Source organism: Chelonia mydas, chromosome 1 (genome assembly GCF_015237465.2).
Source record: "Chelonia mydas isolate rCheMyd1 chromosome 1, rCheMyd1.pri.v2, whole genome shotgun sequence".
Classification (NCBI taxonomy): Eukaryota; Metazoa; Chordata; order Testudines; family Cheloniidae; genus Chelonia; species Chelonia mydas.
The window spans coordinates 207,563,598-207,583,940 of NC_057849.1; the positions used below are offsets into that span (position 1 = coordinate 207,563,598).

The window sequence follows — 20,343 nt, forward strand, 5'->3', positions numbered from 1 at the left end:
CTTCACGAACAAGGTCAGCTCCCAGGCTACTGCACTGGGCAGCACAGCATGGGGAGGAGGTGACCAACCCTCTGTTGAGAAAGAAGTGGTTTGGGACTATTTAGAAAAGCTGGACGAGCACAAGTCCATGGGGCCGGATGCGCTGCATCCAAGAGTGCTAAAGGACTTGGCGGATGTGATTGCAGAGCCATTGGCCATTATCTTTGAAAACTCATGGTGATCGGGGGAGGTCCCGGACGACTGGAAAAAGGCTAATTTAGTGCCCATCTTTAAAAAAGGGAAGAAGGAGGATCTGGGGAACTACAGGCCAGTCAGCCTCACCTCAGTCCCTGGAAAAATGATGGAGCAGGTCCTCAAGGAATCAATTCTGAAGCACTTAGAGGAGAGGAAAGTGATCAGGAACAGTCAGCATGGATTCACCAAGGGCAAGTCATGCCTGACTAATCCAATTGCCTTCTATGATGAGATAACTGGCTCTGTGGATGAGGGGAAAGCAGTGAATGTGTTATTCCTTGACTTTAGCAAAGCTTTTGACACGGTGTCCCACAGTATTCTTGCCATCAAGTTAAAGAAGTATGGGCTGGATGAATGGATTATAAGGTGGATAGAAAGCTGGCTATATTGTCGGGCTCAACGGGTAGTGATCAATGGCTTCATGTCTAGTTGGCAGCCGGTATCAAGCGGAGTGCCCCAAGGGTCGGTCCTGGGGCCAGTTTTGTTCAATATCTTCATTAATGATCTGAAGGATGGGATAGATTACACCCTTAGCAAGTTTGCAGATGACACTAAACTGGGAGGAGAGGTAGATAAGCTGGAGGGTAGGGATAGGATACAGAGGGACCTAGACAAATTAGAGGATTGGGTCAAAAGAAATCTGATGAGGTTCAACAAGGACAAGTGCAGAGTCCTGCACTTAGGACGGAAGAATCCCATGCACCGCTACAGACTAGGGACCGAATGGCTCGGCATCAGTTCTGCAGAAAAGGACCTAGGGGTTACAGTGGACTAGAAGCTGGATATGAGTCAACAGTGTGCCCTTGTTGCCAAGAAGGCCAATGGCATTTTGGGCTGTATATGTAGGGGCATTGCCAGCAGATCGAGGGATGTGATCGTTCCCCTCTATTCGACATTGGTGAGGCCTCATCTGGAGTACTGTGTCCAGTTTTGGGCCCCACACTACAAGAAGGATGTGAAAAAATTGGAAAGCATCCAGCAGAGGGCAACAAAAATGATTAGGGGACTGGAACACATGAGTTATGAGGAGAGGCTGAGGGAACTGGGATTGTTTAGTCTGCAGAAAAGAAGAATGAGGGGTGATTTGATAGCTGCTTTCAGCTACCTGAAAGGGGGGTTCCAAAGAGACTAGAACTAGACTGTTCTCAGTGGTAGCAGATGACAGAACGAGGAGCAATGGTCTCAAGTTGCAGTGAGGGAGGTTTAAGTTGGATATTAGGAAAAACTTTTTCACTAGGAGGGTGGTGAAACACTGGAATGCGTTACCTAGGGAGGTGGTGGAATCTCCTTCCTTAGAAGTTTTTAAGGTCAGGCTTGACAAAGCCCTGGCTGGGATGATTTAGTTGGGGATTGGTCCTGCTTTGAGCAGGGGGTTGGACTAGATGACCTCCTGAGGTCCCTTCCAACCCTGATATTCTATGATTCTATGAAAGCAAGGCCGTATTTCAAACCATTGTAGGGAAAATGCATCTTTAATACTATAGTTTAGTCCAGGCAATGGAGAAAGATGGTTTGTCACCACTGAGAGATTCAAGCTGAGCTCTATCACTGGTGGATTAACAATCACCCAGTTCTGGCACAATGTGGAGGGAGGATGGAACGGTCAGCAGAAGCCCCATTCTGCCCTAAATGAGCCTGTTGGTCCTTACTAGGAATGGAAGTTGTTGGGAGTCTGTAGCCCTGGAGTAGGCTGTGGATGATGGCCTAGCCCCAGCAATATGGTGATAGGAGACAGACATGTCTGAGGGAAGATCAGTCACATAGAGTATGTAATATTCATGCCACCCCCAATCCCAGACCACGCTTGCTGTGGAGAGGAGCTGCTCACAAAGCTCACACCCAGTCGTAAGTGGCTGGAGATGATGGGGAGAGATTGTAGGCAGGGAACAGTGGATGGGCTACTCTGGGTGTGAACTTGTTTCCTCCCAATAGGTAAGGACCAGCAGAGGAGAAGGACAATGAGACAAACTCTGTCTGTCTGGGTCTTCCTGTGTTTCTGTCTTCTCTGTTTGGGTTTGCTTGGGTTTGTGCATCTGACTGTCTGTAGTACTCTCTGTCCATCTGTGGAGCTGTCTCTTTGTCTCTGTCTGTGAATTGGGACATTAACCTTGCTTTTTCCTCTCATCTTTCCCTCTTCTGGCTCCTCTAGCTCTATAGGCAGTACACAGACCAGCTCTCTGACTTTGCACAGAAGGAAGCGGCAAAACTACTGGGTGAGAAAGAGACCCAAGGGAACAGCCAGAGCCCCCAGAAACGAGACAGCCAGACAGAAGTCAAAGAGGAGCGGTACTCCAAATGCCAAGGTAGGACCACTCAGCTGCACTGGACAGACAGGCTCACTTTATTACCAAAAGATGGACAGTTCAAGCTGGAGGTGCAGAGGGATGGAATTCAAGTGGGGCAAAAGGGGGACAAGTGCGCCCTGTTCCAGGAGAAGGAGGAAGAAGTCCCACTGGGTGGAAGAGGAGAAGCTAGCAGAGGCTAAATTTCCTTTCCCATCTGCCCCCCAGGAATATGTGTGACAGCAAGGGATAGTTTTTCTCAGAGCAGTCTCTCCTTCCATCACACAGTAGGCTACAGATCTCCTGTAGGGGGAGATCTGTAGAAAGAGGCCTTTCTCACACTTGCGGGATCATTTGAGGAGATCTCTCCTTCCGGTGCACAAGAGGTTAAACACCCCATCCTGCCCATACTGCAGAAGACTTTGCAGTACTGTATAGCACAGGGATATGTGCCGAGGCCTCCAGCACTCAGACATGATGTTTCCATAGGAGCTGCTTGTGATGGGATCTCCAGGGTGCAGCCTGAGACTGTGGGACTGCTGTGTGCCCTGAACTCTCTCCAGCCTGGGCTATCTCTCACAATGCCTTGCTAGCAACCAACAGCAAGCCCCTCCAGGCACTGTGATCACTCAACACAACAGCATGTGGAGCCCCACACCCAGCTTTATTGCATGAATGCTCCCAGAGCCACTGATGAATCACATAGAGAAAGGCACCAGAGTCAAATCCCCCAAGCTCCCAGCACTATACCCCAGGAATATACTGTCTTGCACTGCTTAAGACGAGCAATGCTGATTTATTAATTGGTTCACCACTTCATCAATGGAAAGTGGATATACACCAGCCTTTGCAAAACCTAAGCAGATTTACCACACACTTCATACAAACTTGCTGGAAAAGATAAACAGTTAAACAAATTTATTTACTACAAAAGATAAATTTTAAGTGTTATTAAGTGATAGGCAAATAGTCAGAGTTAGTTATTAAAAGAAATAAAATATAAGCACGCCGTCTAAACTTTCAACCCTATTAGACTTGGCAACATATAGATTAAGCAGTTTTTCTCACCCCACTGGATATTGCAGTCCCTAGTATACAGATTTCACCCTTGAAATCTGGGCCAGTCCCCTCAGTTGGAGTCTTCAGAGTGTCCTTGTTGCTTGCAGCATAGGTGGGGGCAGGGGAAAGACCCAGCATGTGGCCACTGTGTTCTGTTTTATACCCTCAGTCCCATGTACTTGGGGAGCACAAGTCCAGGCATGTCTGGGGGCATTGCTGAGTCTCCAGGCAAGGTTGAGCAATTCCCCTGGTGTGGCCTCATGATTCATTCAGGTGAGTCATTGAATGGTAGCTCCCTTGCTGGACAATGGTTGTTGATGGGTTGTTTGACATCCCACCCGGACATTGGTTATTTTCCTTGCTGTTGCCTCTGGGGAGCTAATATCTGGCTGATCCCCCAACTTACAGCATGGTTTAGTGACAACCATACACAATCTCACAACTTCATAGGCATTAATGATATACATATTTGGATAGAAAAATGACTTTCAGCAGATTATAACCTTTCCCCTGATACCTCACATGGCTTGCTTTATATGCAAGATCACAATTATATATAAATGAGGAATATGGGGGTTACAGGGTGCTCCCCCAAGGTATAGAATGTCACACTGCTATCTTGCCATCCTCAATAAGGGAAAGAAGAGACAGACAGGGGGCTTCCTCAATATTTCTTGACCCTCCCTGGCTTACCCTCTTGTCTCAAGACTTTTTCTCATCCACAGACTGTGCTAGACACATTCAGAAATATGTTACCAAGAAGCTTGGAGAAGACTGGATATTCCTGGTTCTGTTGGGTCTGGTCATGGCACTGGTGAGCTGGGGAATGGATTATGCCAGCGCCAAGAGCCTGCAGGGTGGGTCCCATTAAGGTGCTATGAAACTGCCTCAGAAATCACATGAACAATTCACTTCTATGCCTAATGTCTCATGTTCCTCATCCTTCAACACCAGCTCCCTGCAGCACATTGCCCCATAGTGCCATTGGGGTCAGTACTAACTCCCAGGGCAGAATATCCCCTAGTTTGTTACCCACACCACTCCCTGAGTACAGCTTTTCTCGCACCACACTGGGGCACTGGGATCAGTAGTGACCTAGAGGGGAGAGTATCCTCTTCTAAAGAGTCACACTAGATCTTGCAGAACATTCATTTTATTTGGAAGTTGCTCCTCAAAATATAGGCCAGACATCCTCTGCTTAGCTTAGGATATTTAACAGTTACAGGCCAAGGTAGAATGGTATGGCTTGACCATGAAATCGTGTTAATTTAATATTATATTTCTCCCCTCAAGATACATACGTACACAGAGCTCCTCTAATCCAGTCCCCACGTCCTCTTTATACTGGGGTGAATTCAGTCTTCAGGTTCATTCAGCCTTGTGTTTCACATCCCCCTAATACACACTGCTCCCTGTGACACCTGCTCTCTGCTGGCAGGACCCCTTTCTGCTGAGGGGTTCAGTCCTGAACGTGGTTGGATTGTTCTCGGTTGGGCTATCCTGATTTGAGCTGGGTTTGTTTGATGCTCATCAGCCCCTTTGGGGAGGTACTGCTCTCGCTGACTCCTACTCTGTCTGCCCACAGCTTACAAGTGGATGTACAAGGAGCTGCACCCGAGTGTCCCTATGCAGTACCTGGCCTGGGTCACCTACCCCCTCATCCTCATCCTCTTTGCTGCTGTCTTCTGCCACCTTGTCTCCCCACAGGCTGTTGGTGAGAGCAGGGGGCAAGGGAAGATCTGCCTTTGTCTGTCTCTTTTTCTGTATGGCATGTTGCTTGTTTCTATGGCTTATTTATTCATTCTCTGGTCTGGTTTTTTTCAGGGTCTGGGATTCCTGAGCTGAAAACAATCATGCGGGGAGTGGTCCTCAAGGAATACCTCACGCTCAAAGCTTTTGTGGCCAAAGTCGTAGGCCTGACAGCTGGGCTGGGGAGTGGCATGCCTATAGGGAAAGAGGTGAGTGTTGCTGTTGTGTCTGTGTGGAGTAATGGCCAGGGAGGGGGAGGCAGGTATAGGTGTCTCTTTGGGCACTGTGAAGCCCTGGGGAGGAAGGGGCTATAAATATCTTATCTTTATGGACAAGGGGCCATTTCTCCCCCCACCCCCCGCTCTGCTTTTGTTTCTGAACTTCCCTACAGCATTGACCTCCCATTGGTCATTTTTCTGACTCTGTAAAAGGTTTGCTAGAGAAAGGGTTAAAGGAAGTGTGACATTGCACTCCATAATGATTTATGGAAATATGCTTAAGAGTGTAAATATGATGTAACTGGAATATGCTTTATGCAAAAGGTCTCTTGTAAGGTATCATTACAAAGCTTAAAATCTACTGACTGTGTTCATCCTATCTGTATGCATGTATCATTCTTGTATCTGAAGCTAGAAATATAAAGTATAACTCTGAGGTCCTATTGTAATTATGCAAAGTGTGGGCCATTGATGATCGTTTAGAATCTTGATGGCTCCCATTGACTAGAACAATTGGTTGTAAATGGCTCTGTTTACTTGCAAGCCTTCCTGTGTTCCTGTAAGCCAGCCCAGGAAGAATGGTGGACTCCATCTTAAACCTGGTGCTTTTCCATTTAGAAGGAGGGGTGGGGACCCAGAGAGACAAAAGATTCCCGCCTTGTGCCAAAGCTATAAAAGGGGGTGGAAGAGAACAAAGGAGGCTGCAGTCATGAGAAAACCCCTAGTTACCACCTGAGCTGGAACTAACAAGGACTGTACCGGGGAAAGGATTGGGCCCAGACTAGGAAGGAGTCTAGTCTGTGAAAGAAGCTTATTGGAACATCTCTGAGGGTGAGATATTATCTGTAATCAGTTTCTTAATGTATTAGGCTTAGACTTGCGTGTTTTTGCTTTATTTTATTTGGTAACTTATTTTGTTCTGTCTGTTATTATTTGAATCCACTTAAATCCTACTTTTTATAGTGAATACAATCACTTTTGTTTATTAATTAACCCAGAGTAAGTGATTAATACCTGGGAGAGCAAACAGCTGTGCATACCTCTCTATCAGTGTTATAGAGGGTGGACAATTTAGGAGTTTACCTTGTATAAGCTTTATACAGAGTAAAATGGATGTATTTGGGGTTTGGATCCCATTGGGAACTGGGTGTCTGGGTGCTGGAGATAGATGACCTGCTGAGCAATTTTTGGTTAAAGTCTGCAGCTTTGGGACCAGACCTGGGTCTGTGTTGCAGCAGGCTAGTGTGTCTGGCTCAACAAGGCAGGGTTTTGGAGTCCCAAGCTGGCAGGGAAAATGGGCTCAGAGGTAATCTCAGCACATCAGGTGACAGTCCCAAGGGGGGTCTCTGTGACCAAACCTGTCAGGAAGATGCTGAGATACCTTCAAATCAGTGATTTCCTACCTGAGAGAAAGAGGGGAGAGGTGGGGGGAGAGAGACAGAGACGACCAGAGAGAAAGAGAGAGACAGAAAGAGAGAGAGAGAGAGAGGAGAGCGTGCGCCAACTTCTGTGTTTATTAAATCCATGTCAGTTGCACAATGCACTGACCCTGTTTCCTCATCATCTTTTCCCTTCTCTTCTCTGACAGGGTCCCTTCGTGCACATTGCCAGCATCTGTGCTGCTGTGCTCAGCAAGTTCATGTCAATCTTCTGTGGCGTGTATGAGGTAAGGCACAGGTTTCTGCGTACACTTGTCCTGAAGCTCTCCATCTCCCGGGAGAGGCAACATGATTTCTTCTCTGGAGGAGGGCATAGCAGGGGGAGGGGGCAGGATATTGGTACAGGGAACGCAGTCAGTTCACCAAGATGTTACAGACCAGTACATTACATGCACTGGCCAGGATTATGGACAGTGGCCAGGTATACAGTCCAGTAAGTTATAAGTACTGGCCTGGTATGGGGCATACTAAGTTACAGAACAGACTGGCTAGGAATATGATCTGGCAAGTCTGTATTCTGATAGTGCTGAAGCCATAAGCTGCCTCATTGTAGTCACCCTCCATGCATAAAGACTTGCCAAATAGCTTTGCATAAAGACCAGTTTGTCTTAGAATGTGCATGCACAGAGCACTGCTAATCATAGGAGTGGTCTATATATCTGCTGTAGTGATGAGCTTTACAGTAAAAAGATCATTGTAGTGATGAGCTGTTTATTAAGACTGGCAGTGTCCCTAGAGGCTAACTATATGCTATATAGAGAGACTGACTCACTGTAATAGAAACAGCTTGTGCAGACTGGCTCCCTGCAGAAACTGGCTGTGTAATATAAGATAACTACAGCAGTTGTTTATATAGACCAGATCTGTATAGAGACTGGTGCACAAGAGTAGATTGGTGGCATGCAGGCACCACATCACAGCAGTACAGTAGACCTTGGCTGTGCTTAGTGGCCAGATCTCCATATTAGAGACAAGCTTACTGTACTAAAGACTGGCAATGTGTAGAGCCCGGCTCACCATAGCAGAGACGTCTGCATTTGCTGCTGGCTGTTGCTTCATTTTGGAGGATGGGGGGACTAACCCTGTGGCTGTGCTCCCTCTAACCCTGGCATGCCCTTCTCTGGCTGGGCTCTCTGTTCCAGAATGTGTACAGGCAGCTCGAACTCCTGGTGGCGGCTTGCGCGGTTGGAGTTGGATGTTGCTTCGGGGCTCCTCTCGGAGGCAAGTGTATTCTTATATACAACAGTTTGTATACATCACCTCAACTGTCTCACTGTGAATCTCCTACATGAAAACAAGTTCTGCACAGACTTACCTCCTTTCCAGTTCTGTGGTGAAATGTTATTTCTTTTTTCATGTAATCATGGAGGATGGAAGGCAAGGCGGGGGGAAGGGGGGGGAATGCCATAGAGGAAGTGAAATTTGGGCAGGAAGTGTCATCACTAATGGCTGAGCCTATTTAGTCCCCACGTATCAGGCCGAACCTCCAAAGATGGGTCTGCCTACACAATCAGTAAAGACCACCTTCCACAATAGAGAGGAAGGACCAAAAAACACTAGTGGCGGGGAGTGACATCACTCATGGGCAGCAAGTGATAATACTCATGAACAGGAAGTTATATTTTTAGTGCACAAAATAAATTCTTTATCAGTAAGCTAGAGAATAATATGGCTTTGGAGAGAAATGTGAGTGTTAATCACTCACATCTTTGCTTCTGAATCAGAGCCACTCTCTTAAATAACACGTATGACAGAGATATAGAGATATATCTATTGTTCAGCTAGATGGGCAAGGCCCAGGGCAACAGTACACAAGGTGCAACAGCCTCCAGTCAAGAGGGAGAAAACTGATACATAGATCATTTGTCATAGAATGTTTCCCTTTTGATTAGTCCTGAGCGGGTGTCTGAGTGTGCCCACCCCACCCCAAGGCACTACTCCGATCACTTGGACGCTGTGCCCAGGGTAATTTTGAGGGTATTCACAGTTTGATGGTTGTTCAAATACTGTGTTATTTCCTTGAGACAAATACTTCACTTCCTGTCTTTAGATGGAGTGAGTGAGGGGAGTAATAAACTGTAGCCCAGTCTTGGCTCAGGCCATCCGAAAGAGTTCATTTCATTACTGGTTTCAGAGTAACAGCCGTGTTAGTCTGTATTCGCAAAAAGAAAAGGATTACTTGTGGCACCTTAGAAACTAACCAATTTATTTGAGCATGAGCTTTCGTGAGCTACAGCTCACTTCATCGGATGCATACTGTGGAAACTGCAGAAGACATTATATACACAGAGACCATGAGACAATACCTCCTCCCACCCCACTCTCCTGCTGGTAATAGCTTATCTAAAGTGATCATCAAGTTGGGCCATTTCCAGCACAAATCCAGGTTTTCTCACCCTCCGCCCCCCCTCCCCCCCCAAACTCACTCTCCTGCTGGTAATAGCCTATCCAAAGTGACCACTCTCTTCACAATGTGTATGATAATCAAGGTGGGCCATTTCCTGCACAAATCCAGGTTCTCTCACCCCCTCACCCGCCTCCAAAAACCACACACACAAACTCACTCTCCTGCTGGTAATAGCCTATCCAAAGTGACCACTCTCCTTACAACGTGCATGAAAATCAAGGTGGGCCATTTCCAGCAAAAATACAGGTTTTCTCACCCCCCACTCTTTTTCCAAAAAAACCCCACACACACAAACTCACTCTCCTGCTGGTAATAGCTTATCCAAAGTGACCACTCTCCCTACAATGTGCATGATAATCAAGGTGGGCCATTTCCAGCACAAATCCAGGTTTTCTCACCCCCCCACCCCAATACACACACAAACTCACTCTCCTGCTGGTAATAGCCTATCCAAAGTGACCACTCTCCTTACAACGTGCATGATAATCAAGGTGGGCCATTTCCAGCATAAATCCAAGTTTAACCAGAACGTCTGGGGGGGGGGGGGGGGTAGGAAAAAACAAGGGGAAATAGGCTACCTTGCATAATGACTTAGCCACTCCCAGTCTCTATTTAAGCCTAAATTAATAGTATCCAATTTGCAAATGAATTCCAATTCAGCAGTTTCTCGCTGGAGTCTGGATTTGAAGTTTTTTTGTTGTAAGATAGCGACCTTCATGTCTGTGATTGCGTGACCAGAGAGATTGAAGTGTTCTCCGACAAACAAAAAAGCAGCCAGTTAAGCATCTAGCCAATAGAGGGCTTCTGAATGCTTAGCAGACTGGTAACAGACCTGACATCCAGAGGGCAGGGGATCCTTCTAAGGGAAAGAGACAGAGGTATGTGTGTGAGAATGGAGCAGCAGGCCGGAGGCAGCTTGATGTTGGCTTCAGAGGGAAGGCTAGATAGCAGGCAGCCTGAGAGCTACAACAAGGAGGCTGGATGAGAGCCAGGTGTCTAGCAGGGAAGCAGGCTGTGACTGGCTGAGGGCCAGCAACACCACACAGGAGGAGCCCTCTACAAACACGAGGCATGAGACTCTCACTATCTGGATGACAAGAGAACAGTGCAAAGGGGCTCCCACCAGATGATGGGCCAGTGGGGTCTGCAGGCCAACTCTTAATTACCTCCAAGAGAGGGATGGACTAGAGGAGCAACTAGGGGTTAAAGGAGATTAAAACAGCAGAGGGCTCTCTTACAGCATCAGCCAAGAAGCAGGGAGAGCTGTGAAGGAGCACTGCTTACCCAAGCCAGGGGGAAGAGGGGGAGCTCCCTCCGCATTTAGCAGAGGAGAGGGAGAAATGTCCCCACCCCACTTCACTTTAACCCCTGTGGGCAGCCCATTACCTCTCTACTGGACTGCAACATCCATTAATATACATGTTTAAGCCTTGCACCTAGTGTACATGGACTCTTTCTTGTCTCCAAACTTTAGTAAAGAATCCTCCATTGCTCACGCAGAATGTGAGCATGGTGTGTGGAGCAACTCTAGTGCTGGCCACTGAGTGTGCTGTCCGATCCCTAGAAGGGGCGGGGGTACCACAGCCCAACAGTGACAATACCTGAGGAGGAATCCAGTGCTTCCCATAGGAATATTTTTGTGGGGAGGTGGTAAAAGAAAGCAAAACAAAAACAAAAGAAAGTGGCCTCTCCATGGGACAGTCCAATGTGTGTCTCTCCTTTGCAACAGGCTGCAGAAACTCCACCTTACAAAAATGGTAGCCACCTCAGCAAACAGCAGATTCCTGGACATGCAGAACTGCAGCACAGAGGAAACAGGAGTTGCACGTAGCAATTACAAAGATAGATATACCACAGGAGAATCTCTTCCCATAGTCTCCTGGCCCCCCAAACTCCATATGTGGAGCTGATAGACTCACAGAAGGAGCAAAAGGCATTTCATTTGGCTTTTGCCAAGCTCATTGTGTCTGCTCTAATTGTGGGACCCTCACTGCTTATCAGAGATATGCATGCACAAAGCAAACACTGAATGAGCTGGGGTGCTAGCAGCAGTGAGATGAAACCTTCTTCCAGACTCACCAACTGATTGGGCCCACCAGCCTTGAAGGTGAGGCAAATAAATGCAGAGATATCCAGATACCATGTTTTCATAATGGCTTTTCTGGCCCTAACCGTGATTTAGCTTCCTGTTTCTGCCACGGTAGCAAGTAGAGGTCATTTCTTGTCCTAGCTAGCTCCTATTGAGGTTATTTCCTATTCAGATATATGTTTAATGTTATTTCCTGTTTGGATGGATTTGTTCTGAGGTAATTTCCTCTTTGATATATATTTTACCACGGAATGGTGTGTTCCTCTCTCCTCATTTTTAAGCAGTGGATTTCAGGGGTTCCCACAGGGCAAGATTAAATCAAGATGGGTCCCTAGGCTTTTCCCCACTTGGGGGTACCCCTGGGCCTTGCTCCTGCACTATAGCTATGGCCTCTACCCTCCTTGGGGTGTCAGGGACCATCCGCACAAGAGCGGTCTGCTGAATTGGTGTTTGACCCACCAGCACTCCTCTTTGGGAAAACTGGGGCCTCCCCTGTCTCTAGACCATCACCCCCTTTCTTCAGACAGGCAATACATGACTGGTGCCTCCCCATACTGGAGAGGCACAAGGTAAATATGAGGACACATGATCGCCCCACATGTCTTCCCTGCCTAGTGACCCCTCCTGCCCTGAACCCAGCCCAGGGCCACAGCACTCTCCCCATTCCACATTATCTGTAAGGGGGTGGGCTCTCTGCGCTGCTCCAGTGCATGTTCGGCTGCTCTCCCTGGCAGCTGCAGCTCCGTCCCACTCCCCGCCTGGCTGCCAGGGAGAGAGGCTGAACATGCCAGGGGGTGGGGTGGGGGAGAGGCACAGGGAGAGGAGGATAGAGTCCCTCTCCTTCCCTGCCTGCATTTGACCCCCCCCCCCATGTTCCCCCACGCGTTGCCTCTGCACTGGAAGAGGAAGGACTTAGCTCCCACTGGCCTGCATATGGGGCCTCCGCTGACACCACACCAGCAGTCATGATGAAGTGGCTGCTGTGAGAGTCCCCACAACACAGAATTCCTGGCTGGGGCATTTTTTCACAACCATGAGGGCTAGAAATACATGTACTTCAATGAGAGCTGAGACTGTGCCCTCATCACTTGACTAGTGCCTATGCCTTATTCCAGACCCAATTTTACCTCAGCCCCTTTGGATATTTTGGAGGTGTCCAGGAGGGAGGAATGAGAGAGAGATTATGGACATACACCCCACAAGCATTAGTGATAGCGGGTTGGTGACAAGCTGTGACACTTGGTCTAATTTTGTCACTCACTCTCCCTTTTCTTTCCTCTTGTCTTCTGTCTGTCTGTCTCTCTTCTGTCTCTTCCACCAGTAGCAGCCGTATTATTACACTGATGTCCTAACTGTGGGCTGTGCTGTGGGGGTTGGCTGCTGCTTCGGGACACCACTTGGAGGCAAGTGGCTGCTCCCCTTCCTCTGCCTTTCCTCAGGATACCTTCATCCCCGACCCCCAATTCAATGACCATTCCCTATAGTTTCAGCCTCACCCACACTCATTCCCTGTTATGTCCTCCCCACAGAGAGACACCCTCCATCAGCAAGAGACTCTGCCCTCTCACTTTTGCCATCCCTTCAACTCTGCCTTCTTTGCAAACTCTTTTTGATCCAAACTTGATGGGAGCAGTGGCCAAGGATGGCTGGACGGGATTCTAGACGTTCTGGGGAGATTTTCAGTATATGTCCAGGTGATAACATCTCTGTTTTCTCTAGGGGTGCTCTTCAGCATTGAGGTCACTTCCACCTACTTTGCCGTGCGCAATTACTGGCGTGGTTTCTTCGCAGCCACATTCAGTGCCTTCATCTTCCGAGTGCTCGCCGTGTGGAACAAGGATGCAGGTAAGGCTAGAACCATGACCTCTGTGTCTGGTGCATAGGCCTCTATTATCTACTTCATCTCCAATTTTTCCGCAAATTCAGAAATACAGTGGGGATGTGACATTTCCTCCACCATTTTCCTTGCATACATAACAGGCAAAGACAGGGAAGGAAGCAGGAGAGTGGCAAACTTTTGTCACAAATTAGCTAACTCCCCGATTCCTCTGAGGCCTAAGTGTGTCTGGGGTTACCCAAAAAATTCACCATGCGGATACGTGAGTCCCCAAGAACTGGGAGGATTCTTGAGGTGAGAATTCACAGTTGGTCAATGTAATGTGGGGCTGCATACACAGAGGCATGCCATCCCAGAGCAGGGAGGTGACAGTATTTGCAGCCTCACACTGGGAATGCTGTGCTCCAGTTGGGTACCTGTCAAGCAGAAAGGTAACAAATTGGAGGGAATTCAGACAAGTGCAATAACCAACTGATTGGAGGCTGGAAGGACTGATTTATGAGGAAAGATTGAAAGAGCAAAATATACTGGTTAATGATGATGAAAAAGGACAAAATAACTCTACAGGTAGCAGAAAAGGGTAAATGCATTCTCATGCAGACACAAACACCACAGGGGGTGAGGCTTGTTCAGGATGGTGCAGGGAAGTAAAGGGAAAGTTTCAGATATTGCAGTAATGGAGACAGAGAGAGATTAAGTAGCTGGATATGAGGAAAATATCTTCTAATGTTGAGGGGCTGTTAAACTGTGCATGGTCCATCTAGTCCAGTGTCCCATCTCTGACAGTAGCCAGGACCAACCGCTTCAGATGAAGGTATAAGAGCACTGCAGTATGCAGATCTGCCCCCCCACATTAGGCCTCATCCTAGTCCCTAGTAGTTAGAGACTAAATTAGGGCTTGAAACATGGGGTTTAACATCCCTTCCAATACTTACTGTCATTAACTATGATAACCCTGGATCATAGAATCATAGAATCATAGAATATCAGGGTTGGAAGGGACCTCAGGAGGTCATCTAGTCCAACCCCCTGCTCAAAGCAGGGCCAATCCCCAACTAAATCATCCCAGCCAGGGCTTTGTCAAGCCTGACCTTAAAAACTTCTAAGGAAGGAGATTCTACCACCTCCCTAGGTAACGCATTCCAGTGTTTCACCACCCTCCTAGTGAAAAAGTTTTTCCTAATATCCAACCTAAACCTCCCCCACTGCAACTTGAGACCATTACTCCTTGTCCTGTCCTCTTCTACCACTGAGAATAGTCTAGAACCATCCTCTCTGGAACCACCTCTCAGGCAGTTGAAAGCAGCTATCAAATCCCCTCTCATTCTTCTCTTCCGCAGACTAAACAATCCCAGTTCCCTCAGCCTCTCCTCATAAGTCATGTGTTCCAGACCCCTAATCATTTTTGTTGCCCTTCGCTGGACTCTCTCCAATTTATCCACATCCTTCTTGTAGTGTGGGGCCCAAAACTGGACACAGTACTCCAGATGAGGCCTCACCAATGTCGAATAGAGGGGAACGATCACGTCCCTCGATCTGCTCGCTATGCCCCTACTTATACATCCCAAAATGCCATTGGCCTTCTTGGCAACAAGGGCACACTGCTGACTCATATCCAGCTTCTAGTCCACTGTAACCCCTAGGTCCTTTTCTGCAGAACTGATGCCGAGCCATTCGGTCCCTAGTCTGTAGCTGTGCATTGGGTTCTTCCGTCCTAAGTGCAGGACTCTGCACTTATCCTTATTGAACCTCATCAGATTTCTTCTGGCCCAATCCTCCAACTTGTCTAGGTCCCTCTGTATCCTATCCCTGCCCTCCAGCGTATCTACCACTCCTCCCAGTTTAGTATCATCCGCAAATTTGCTGAGAGTGCAATCCACACCATCCTCCAGATCATTAATGAAGATATTGAACAAAACCGGCCCCAGGACCGACCCCTGGGGCACTCCACTTGACACCGGCTGCCAACTAGACATGGAGCCATTGATCACTACCCGTTGAGCCCGACAATCTAGCCAACTTTCTACCCACCTTATAGTGCATTCATCCAGCCCATACTTCTTTAACTTGCTGACAAGAATACTGTGGGAGACCGTGTCAAAAGCTTGCTAAAGTCAAGAAACAATACATCCACTGCTTTCCCTTCATCCACAGAACCAGTAATCTCATCATAGAAGGCAATTAGATTAGTCAGGCATGACCTACCCTTGGTGAATCCATGCTGATATTCTTGTTAATCTTGTCCAGTCTCTTTCTGAATCTTACTAGGTGCTTGGCTGCAACTACTTCCTGGGGCAGTGATTTCCACAGTGTAATCCCACGTTGGGTGGGAAAGTATTTCCTTTTGTAGTTCTGAATTTTCCACCTTTCGGTGTCATTGAATGTCGCCTTGTTGTTGTGTTAAGTGACTAGGAGCATAGAAGTTCTTGCTCTACCGTCTCTAGACCAGTCATAGACTTTTATCATGTCCCCTGTTATTTGTCTCCTTTCTAAGATAACAGTCCCAATCTTTTCAATCTCTCTTCATACAAGAATTTTTCCAGGTCCTCAATCATTCTCATTGCTCTTCTCTGAGCCCCCTCTAGCTCTTTAATATCCTTTGGAGATGAGGTGACCCGTGCTGAAAACACAATCCAGATGAAGCTGTACCATGATTTCTATCAAGGCATTATAATGTTCTCCATATCATTCTCCATCCCATTCCTTATGCATTCTAGCATCTTGTTGGTTTTTTGATTGCAGCTGCACATTGAGGAAAGGTCACCACTGCTGTCTATGAGACCTGGGTCCCCTTCCTGAGTTAATACAGTTAATTTAGAACCCTACACTGTGTATCAGCTTAAATTTTTCCCTCCACTGTGTGTTACTTTGCATTAATCCACACTGAATTTCATTTGCCACCATGTTGCTCATTCCTCTAGTGTGGTTAGGTCTCTCTGAAGTTCCTCCCAGGCCTCTTTGGTCCTGACTAACCCAAATAACTCTCATCTTCAGATTCTGCTACTTTATTACTCACCCTCTTTTCCAGATCATTAATATATTAAACTGCACAGAACCTATTACAGAACCTTGTGGCCCCCACTGTTAATCTTTAGCCACGATGAAAATGGACCCTTTACTCCTACTCTTTGCTTTCAGTCTCATAGCCAGTTTTTTCTCCATGAGAACACTTCGCCTCTTACCATCTTGTGTGGGACTAAATAAATTATGTCAACCGGCCCCTACTTTACTGACATGTTCAAAGAATTCTAAGAGATCAATGAGACATGACTTGCCTTTGTAGAATCCATGCAGGTTACAACCTGTCAGATCATAAACTTTGTTATTGTTTTTAATGATCATTTCAACCAGTTTATGGATCTGAGGCTCACTGGGTTGTCATTCCCCAGAGCACCTCTAGAACCTTTTTAAAATATAGGTACATTTGCTACTCTCCAATCTTTGGAAGCAGTGGCTGTTGTTAATGAGAGAGAGTGTATTTTTTATTAACAACTCATCTACTTTATCTTTAAACTATTTCAGAACTCTTGGGTGTAACCATCTAAGCCTGGTGATTTATTGCCTTTGAAATTATCAGTTTGTTCCAGCACCTCTTCTCTGACACCTCAATCTCTGAGACCTCATCTCTAATACTAGGAAAGAGAAGATCAGGGTCAGAATCTCCCCAACACTCTCAGCAGCAAAGACAGATGCATCTTACCTTCTCAGCCAAGTCCTTATCTTCCTTAATTTCTCCCTTTAACTCCTGGGGGTGATCCAAGGGACCCACCAATTCTTTCTCCAGTTTTCTGCTTCCCATATACTTGTTTTTACACCTTCAGCTATTTGCTCTTCAAACTCCATTTTAGCCCTTCTAATTTCCCTCCCACTTAATGCCTGCTATAGTTTGTTTTCCTGTTTACTGGCTTCACTAGGGTCAGATTTTCAAATTTTGAAGGATTTTTGTTTGGCTTGAATAGGCTCTCAAGCCTTGCTTGAAGCTATATTTGTTTACTCTTTGCCTTCCTGGTTGTCTTTTTGTTCAACGGTGCACATGTCTTCTGAGAATACTAATGTTTCTTTAAATTGCATCCATTCCACCTGGAGGGCTTTTACCTCCTTTGCTTTCAACTTTAGGGCTTTTTGACTAACCATTTCATTTATTGAAGTGTCCCTTTTTAAAGTATAGTGTCACTTTTTGATACCTTACTTGCAGCTGGGATGTTGAGCCTTATTATACTGTGGTCACTGTTACTTAGGCCTGGTCTACACTGTGGGGGGAGGGGGAGAATCGATCTAAGTTATGCAACTTCAGCTACGTGAATAACGTAGCTGAAGTCGGCATACTTAGATCTACTTACTGCGGTGTCTTCACTGCAGTAGGTTGACTGCTGACGCTCCCCTGTTGACTCTGCCTATGCTTCTTGCTCCGGTGGAGTACTGGAGTTGACGGGAGAGCGCTCGGTGGTTGATTTATCGCGTCTTCACTAGTGAAGAAGCGATAAATCGACCCCTGCTGGATCGATCGCTCCGGAGGTAAGTGTAGACATGCCCTTAGTGACTCGTCTACTGTCACTTCTTGAATTAGCAACTCTGTTTCATAAGCGTAAGCTGAGAATAACCTCTCTTAACTTGTGGTCTAGAACTAGCTGTTCCCAGAAGCAATCACCCCAGTGTCAAGAAATTGTTTCTCTAAATTTGGTCGTGTTGTGCTGTTTGACCAGTTTATATTTAGGTAGCTAAAGTCCCCCCATTATCACCATTTATTAGGTTTTCCTGCCTCTGATCTCTCTCCACATTGTGTACTCAATTTCCTTTGCTTGATCTGGAGGCCAGTAGTACATTCTTACATCTTGGAATTTGTATCCCTAGAGATTTAGCTGTGTGGTTCTGTCCACTCTACATTTGTATCTCACCATATTCTATGGAAACCTTCAGACACAAAACTACTCCCCCACCTCTTCAGCCTAGTTTGCCTTTCCTGTATAGTTTATAATCAGATGTTGCAGTATCACATGAATTTTTGTCATTCCAACACGTTTCCGTAAAGCCTATTGTATTAAAATCCTCATCTGCTGCAAGACCTTCTTAGTTCACTGATTTTAGCTTTTGAACGTCTTGCATTAGTATATAGATGTTTATAGTTTTAACTCTTGGGTAGGTGCCTCCAAGGGAAGAGGTGGTAACCCCATCACTTGAGTCATTTAAAACTAGAGTGGAACACAGTGGGGATGTTGCCAGCTGTTGCCAGCGGGGGAGTGAGGTGGGAGGAAGTTTTGTTTCATGGTCTCTGTGTGTATATAATGTCTTCTGCAGTTTCCACGATATGCTATGCATCCGATGAAGTGAGCTGTAGCTCACGAAAGCTCATGCTCAAATAAACTGGTTAGTCTCTAAGGTGCCACAAGTACTCCTTTTCTTTTTACAGTGGGGATGGGGGAGCAGAAGAGTAGGAAGGGGCTGATGGATAAGATGTGACCTAATTGGTCTCTTCCCTCTTTGATTTCTATGACTGTGATAATTCCTTCTGTACCTCTTATGAGAACTGGGTAAATGCAGTTCCCAGAGAGGAGCCCACCTTTGTCCCCATGAGGTGATCTTGTCAATTTGTGACAGGGATGATCTTATCAGGGGCTCACTGAGATACAGTGAATAGAAAGGAAAAATCCCATTTATCTTCTGAGGATAAGAAACTATTCCCAAGCAGAAAACTTTGACAAACTGAGGTTAGATTGAAAGTACATCATTTCCATTAACCCTCTACCTACATCTCCACACAAATTAAAAGAACATTAAGGGTTTGCACCAAGTTAAAGCTGTCTGCACACACTTAATTTGGCGTGTGCTTTGCCATGCAGTCTTTAATTACACAAGCCCATGTTGCTATTTCCCCACAGATCCTATCTCATATTCTCATTCAGTATGCAGACTGGACTTTCTCACCCTTTTCCCCCTCTTCCTGTCTTTTGCTCTCTCTTCTCTCACGCAGTCACCATCACGGCCCTGTTCAGAACTAACTTTCGAATGGATTTCCCCTTTGATCTGCAGGAGCTGCCAGCCTTTGCTGTGATAGGGTAAGTCCAAAGGGACTCAACAAATTGCAGTGCTAAACTGATATCAAGCTGACCCCATTGCAAATCTTCACATAAAATGGAATGACAGTCTGTTTAGACCATAGGACTCTTTCTGGAGGCTTGCCCTTAGAGATATTGCAGAACAACCATGTTTGAATGAGCATGGAAACCCAGTCCCAGTTCTTCGACTGCTCACAGGGTCTGAGCCCAGAGCCCATTCGAAGAGTGCAGAAATCCAGTTCAGGTTCTTCACCTTCTTTTGGGAGGCTGCACCCAAATCCATTCCAGGGGGGTATAAAACTGCAGTGGAATTTTCAAAAGCACCTAATGTCTGCACTTCAAGCTGGAAGTGTACCTTCCAGCAGGAGGTGATATATCCATGCTAGCTCTGATTGAGCTAGCACACTGAAAATGGAGTGTAGCTGCAGGCACAAGCGATGGGAGGGGCTAGCTGCTTGAGTACATATGTACTCATTTGAGATGCTAGACATATACTGGGGGCAGCTAGCCTCTCCTACTGCTCATGCCCATCGGTGCTGGAACTAGAGGTGCTGAAGTGGTTTCCATCATATACAGGGTTTACAGCTGGGTTCAATGGCTCTCAGCACCCCCACTACACAAATTGTTCCAGCACCTCTGGCTGTGCCACTGTGGCTACACTCTATTTGTAGTGCACTAGCTCTGATATGTCTACCCAAGCTCGAATTTACACCTCCAGCTCACAGTGTGGACATACCATAGTGAGCTAGGAACACAAGTCCCACTGAAAGTCACTTAGGCACTTTTGAAAATCCCACTCATCCAGTTTGTTCTCCTGCTTCTAAGGCTGCCTTGCAAAAGTCCACTCACTTACTGCCTGTAGGTGAGTCCATTTGTTTGGGTGGGCAAGGGGAAATTGCTTTTTAACTTTGAAACTGTAGGACTGTGACAGCTCCTGCAGCTGTCTTTTGAGCTGCCTCAGACTGTAGTTCTGTTC

At 46.6% G+C, this 20,343-nt stretch overlaps 1 protein-coding gene across 1 annotated transcript in view; it reads left to right on the forward strand.

Moving 5' to 3' along the window:
* CLCN1 (chloride voltage-gated channel 1) overlaps positions 1-20,343 on the forward strand; it is a 58,036-nt gene that overhangs the window by 15,917 nt on the left and 21,776 nt on the right. Inside the window, 8 exon segments of the mRNA XM_043543803.1 lie at positions 2,384-2,537; positions 4,301-4,447; positions 5,161-5,289; positions 5,400-5,533; positions 7,131-7,208; positions 12,802-12,880; positions 13,197-13,322; positions 19,283-19,367. Coding sequence (XP_043399738.1) covers positions 2,384-2,537; positions 4,301-4,447; positions 5,161-5,289; positions 5,400-5,533; positions 7,131-7,208; positions 12,802-12,880; positions 13,197-13,322; positions 19,283-19,367 — 932 coding nt within the window.